We start from the raw sequence: 5,646 nt of genomic DNA, 5'->3' as shown, positions 1-5,646 counted from the left end.
CTCTCTCTCTCTCTCGCACACACACACACACACACACACACACACACACACACACACACACACAGATACGTTCACAGCTGTGCCCTGCAAGTGCTGTCTGGACAATCTGTTCGAAGTCTCAGTCACATAGTCTCTATTTGTTTTTTATACCAATTCATATTTCTGACTACAGCTCATAGGTCACCATCTAAAAATACTGAAAATCTCAAAAGATTCTACTGTCTATTCCCGACTATTTCATACTCTCTTCTATCTCTAAACATTTTATTATTATTTAAAATAGAAAATGTAAAAACAGTACACAGCATACACTTTGTGTGCTTGACTGTATGAATCATGTAACCATTTATAATGTTAATAAATGGCTGGCAAATGGCTCACCAATGTAACAATTGACTGACAGTTTTAATACTGTATGCGAAAATCGTACACTTGCATGGTACATGGTGCAAACTGCATAGCGATTGCGTTCATGATGGCAGGCTGCAATGTCTGCTGGGTAAGGTCACATGAACCACAGAAGTCAGAAGTGAGGAAACGACAGACTGCGTTTCAGCAGACCAATGGAAACACTGCTGCTTATGTAATGCCAGACAATTCCACCAATAAGCAAGCTCTTTGGGATCACCATCAGGATTTGGTAAAGGAGTCGTGTTAAATTTTTTTTTAGATATTAAAATGACAGATCTGTTGATAGCATATACTTATTACTGAGAGTATGTTTCCCTGGTCTGGGATCTCTTATCAAAGCTACATTTCTGTTAAATGTTGAATGTCGCATAAGCACAATTTGCACATCGAATTATACAATCACAAAAGATCACTGCAAGCGGTTTGGTAATAGACAGACTCTAGAAAGACAGAGAGAGTTAGCCATTCAAGTGTATAACACACATACGTGAAGGTTTAGAATAGCTACAACGCTGCCTTTGATGGGCTTCTCAAAGGGAGCTGGAGGAGGTGCAGTGAGACACACGAGCAGGGGACGTGTTGTAGGGGGAAATCAAAGGTTGGGGGAAGAGGGAGGGATGACCTGGAAGTAGAAGTGTATATGCTTCAAACAGGCCAGCAGTGCTGCGAGACAGTCCAACAGCACCTCGTCCACAGAGCTCCCTGACTGCAAGAGACACAGAGCCACCCATATGGTGAGGGGTCAAAGGTCACACCACCATCATCATCGTTATCATCATCATTTTGTTTGCACTCTGTTCTGATGTGTACTCAGCTCTACACAATGCAGAGCCTCTTAAGCTTATTTATCTTATGTACAGAGCGAAACAAATGGGCCAGACACGACATTTGAACCAAAGCAGAGCAGCGAAGCCTTTGCTTTGTTAATTAATGTGAGCTACAGGCTTAAAAAAATCTCCAAAACTATTATTTCAGGAATATTATTCATCAGGGCTCAACAATAAAGATGGACCCTTGTCACAAGGTCAGTATGAGAGACTTGAAAATGCAATGCTCAATAATATAACACAAAAAATACAGCAAGACCCAACGCATAGACCAAAGAGGTCTGTCTGGTGCACGTCCAAACAACGTCCAAACAAGAGCGCATCCTACATTTACACACACCTTTCAACTCTGCTGTCATCATGACACCTACAGTAGCCCACATCTTGATTTTCAGCCGCACCAGGATTCCACTTTTTTTTTTTGGCATTTAATATGGCTGATTTTGTGGCTGTAATTTCCAGAATTTTGGGGAATATGTAAACTACATGTAAGTCATCCATGACAGAAAAAAAATGCAGAAAGCTTGTTTATTTTTGTTCTGACACTAACTTGTATAGGAAGTTATTTTTTATTTTTTTTTATTCTGTTCTTAAAATTAAGAAAAAGAAATTGCACGCAATAAGACAAAGATACAAATGAAATATTAGGCTGCTGTAACTTTAAGACCTAATGCACAGATCCAATACACATTCGGTTTTCTCCCAACTATTTATATTTACTTAACTGACCATGTTTACTGGAATTCTCAGTAAGAGGGGCATTTTGACATCACTTTGTGTATTTCACTATTCAAGCGTGTGTGACAGCTGGCTTTCTTTGAGTGTGTGTCAGTCAGTGCACAAGTACCGCATTATACTTTGAGGCTTATTGTGTTTTTGTACATCAAGTACACCCCATGTTTTATTTTCTCATTTGGACATGTTTCTTTATCACACTAATGTGTCAATAACTGTAAGTAGTACTGTGATTTTGTGGAATCGCTAAAAACCAAAGGAACTGGTTTTCCAATTAATCGGCGGCCCAGCAATCAACACAGAATCCAACACTTGGTCAGAAAAGAAACATTTCAGATAATAATATATTGTTTCCTGCAATTGATATGTTTTCTAAATACATTTACACTGTATTTTCAATCTGTTTAAAATGATCTTTTCAAATCAAAAATTTTTTTTTTATAAATTATTATTATCATTATTAGGAGTTTTGTAGTATTTTGAGTTTGTTCATCCTAAATGAAAATATGACAAGGGCAGGTAAAAATCTCAGCTGATAAAAAAAATCCTTATTGTAGAGCCCTTTTGATGGCTTAGTAAAGGGAAGTAGTCAAGACAAGACAACTGGAAGTGTGCTACTCTAACTCCCCTCATATAGGGCAACAGAGAGCATAGTGCTGCGAGAGTAGGGGGTAATAGTTTGGTAGTAGTTTTCTGGGGGTTAACAGCATTATCAGGTTGTCTACCTGTCGCCCACTCTGCTCTTCATTAAGAAGATCCGATTGCAGGTTCTCCATCCTAGCAGCGTGGGTCTGATAGAACAGCCCCAAGGACTGTACCACCACGAAGGGTAAAGCACGGTCAAGCCAGAACAATGAGGGCCAACCAAGCCGTATAAACATGGTGGAGGGAGGAGAGTTGAGAGGGAGTCAGCCAAGATGAACGGAGGATGAGGGGCGGGGTGACAGAGTGAGCAGCAGGCAGATACAGTGAGAGAGGAACAAGAAATTGTGTGATGCAGTGAAAATACTTCTACTTTATCACACACTTTTTTTCTCTTATTCTGAAGGCACATTAAGACAAAATTAAGAGTGTTCTGTTGGTTTTATCATATACACTGGGTGGAAGTCAATGATGTCTCAGAATGCACTCTCTCTTACTTCCTCTTTCATTCACACAAACACAGAGGGCCCAAAATGAACACTGCCCCAACTTTCAATGGTAAATGACTTCAGCAATTTTACCACAATTTTTTCTTACTAGCCATGAAACAGCTGTTTGTATTTAGATGATAGTTAAAATCAACCAAAAGGTTATTTGAATCATTATCATCATTATTACAGAAAATTCATTTAAATGATGTATTATGTTGCAGCTCTAATAAACTGGTAAGTTATTTAAATTGTATTTATTTACCAAAGCCAATTTTACTTAAATGTTGCACAAATGTTAATTTTGCCCCCTGCACACACACAACGCCAAGTAACTAATAAAATAACACTACTGAAGACAAAATGGTCTGTCTGTTTGTGTAAGAATGTGTGTTTGTATAGGTCTTTCAGAGATTCAGTACCTTCAGCTGTGTGTTGAAGGCATCTATCTCCAATAGTTTAGAACGTGTCTCCTTCTCCACAGCGTCCAGCTGTTCTCTCAGCTGCTGTTTGGTGGATTCCTTCATTTCAATGGCCCTCTGAAGACTAGACAGAGAGTCTCCTACAAAGCAGAAATAATCAGACAACAATTAAAGAGCATCCATGAGAGATCAACATCCTTGTGAATCATTCTGCAAAGCGATTTATTTTTCCCCGTTTTACACTGATGTAAACAAAAGGAAGCTTTAATCATCAAAATGGTCTAAAACTGCACTTGTTTCAACAGTTCAATGAGCAAAACAAACAGGAATACAGTTCAAATAATGCTTAGTTCACCAATCTGATCATTTAGTTCTTGACTGTTTTCATGCCTCTGCGACCTAAGGTGTTGATTTTGTGTTCAATCAGCTCAACTGTCGTTTGTAAAATTGTTCCTGCAGTACCAAATATGACCAGTCAGCAGCAACTTCTACAGATTACAGTGATTATAGATCATTGTTTGTTTAGATGTTACAAAGGCTTTATGTGGGCGTGTTGAGGGCAAGAACTCTGAACACACCTTGATTTGAGTGTCCTGAATTTCAACCGGTTTGTGAAACAAAGACGTGTTGGGCTGATCATCAATTTTATTCCCAGCAATTTTATAGAAACTTGGACAAACTTTGAAATAATAATGACCAGAAGACAGAACCCTACATCTCACCACCAAACAGTTTAATTAAAAAAAAATTTCTGAGTTCATGAACTCCAACAATATTTAGTTTTTTAGTATAACACTGACAAAGACACAAGGTACCACAGTAAGTACTAATGGCAGCTGTTTACCACATTAATTAGGTAACCACATAAGATGAGTAGATCCCAACTGTTGAAATGGACCCTGGTTTGCACCAAAACGTCTAGTGTGATAATATCTAACCAGAAAACTAGTCTGGATCTTTAAAGTGGTGTAGAGGAAAGGGTTCTTACTGTGCAGACTGTTCTGCTGAACCTGCTTCAGCTGGTCATTCAGACACTGTTTGTCAGGAATCAACCGACTCAACCACTGCTGAGACTCCTGATGGAGACAAAAGAAAGAAAACACATAAAATATTCGGATTACTTTGAAACACTTATGTACAGAGCAACTTAAAACTGATATCTTATTGTGTATAATTGTAAATAAACAAGATATGTACAGTCTAAAGCATTTGTCTCTGTCCATGAGGGGTTTAAAATCCCTCGTCTCTTCCACACACTCAAAAAACACCCCAAACCGGGGAGGAGAGACTAATTCAAATGATGTGAATGCGGAAAGGATGCTGACGATGCCTCTGTATGAGGCAAGTGAGAAGAAATAAGAGAGAAATGAGAAGTGCACACCTGCAGCTGCTGTTGCAGGCTAGTGATCTCAGCAATGCGGAGCTCTCGCGTCTTATTGGTGCTCTCGATCTCGTGCCTCTGAGCCGAGAGACGGAAACGAATGTCCTGCAGTTTACCCTCCAACTGTGACTTCTTATCATTCTAGAGAAGAGCCAAAAAGAACAACAGATGTCAAACTACTAAACTCAGCATCAGATTAACTTTAATCATCAAAATGGTCTAAAACTGCACTTGTAACAACAGTTCAATGAGCAAAACAAACAGGAATACTAATCAAATAATGCTTAATTCACCAATCTGATCATTTCGTTCTTGATTGTTTTCATGCCTCTGCGACCTAAGGTGTTGATTTCGTGTTCAATCAGCTCAACTGTCGTTTGTAAAATTGTTCCTGCAGTACCAAATATGACCAGTCAGCAACTCCTTCTACAGATTACAGTGATTATAGAGAGACGGAAACGAATGTCCCGCAGTTTACCCTCCAACTGTGAATTCTTATCATTCTAGAGAAGAGCCAAAAAGAACAACAGATGTCAAACTACTAAACTCAGCATCAGATTAACTTTGGTTTAATATGCATATGGAGCCACTCAAACAGATTACAATTCTGTTTGGTGTTGCTGATGGGTTTGTTTATGTATTTGTTCAACATTTTATTCCTAAAAACATGGTTGTATTTTCTGATTTATGTAGTGATAAAAAGAGATATCCAAAATCCCCTCGGTTTATACCTTTAACTC

At 38.7% G+C, this 5,646-nt stretch overlaps 1 protein-coding gene across 4 annotated transcripts in view; it reads right to left on the bottom strand.

The window, feature by feature from the left end:
- Positions 1 to 5,646, bottom strand: part of LOC107692118 (intersectin-1-like) — a 43,037-nt gene that overhangs the window by 6,264 nt on the left and 31,127 nt on the right. For 2 of the 4 annotated variants that reach the window (XM_016491024.1, XM_016491025.1), the window contains exons 14-17: positions 4,907 to 5,047; positions 4,514 to 4,601; positions 3,526 to 3,665; positions 2,699 to 2,785 (exon numbers count right to left, since the gene is read on the bottom strand). In XM_016491024.1, coding sequence (XP_016346510.1) covers positions 2,699 to 2,785; positions 3,526 to 3,665; positions 4,514 to 4,601; positions 4,907 to 5,047 — 456 coding nt within the window. The remainder of the gene's footprint in view (positions 1 to 2,698; positions 2,786 to 3,525; positions 3,666 to 4,513; positions 4,602 to 4,906; positions 5,048 to 5,646) is intronic. The other 2 variants (XM_016491026.1, XM_016491027.1) reach the window with 1 other exon arrangement.

The sequence above is a fragment of the Sinocyclocheilus anshuiensis genome, unplaced genomic scaffold (assembly GCF_001515605.1).
Source record: "Sinocyclocheilus anshuiensis isolate Anshui unplaced genomic scaffold, SAMN03320099.WGS_v1.1 scaffold322, whole genome shotgun sequence".
In the NCBI taxonomy this organism is placed as follows: Eukaryota; Metazoa; Chordata; class Actinopteri; order Cypriniformes; family Cyprinidae; genus Sinocyclocheilus; species Sinocyclocheilus anshuiensis.
This window is presented reverse-complemented; position numbering and strand designations above follow the sequence as displayed.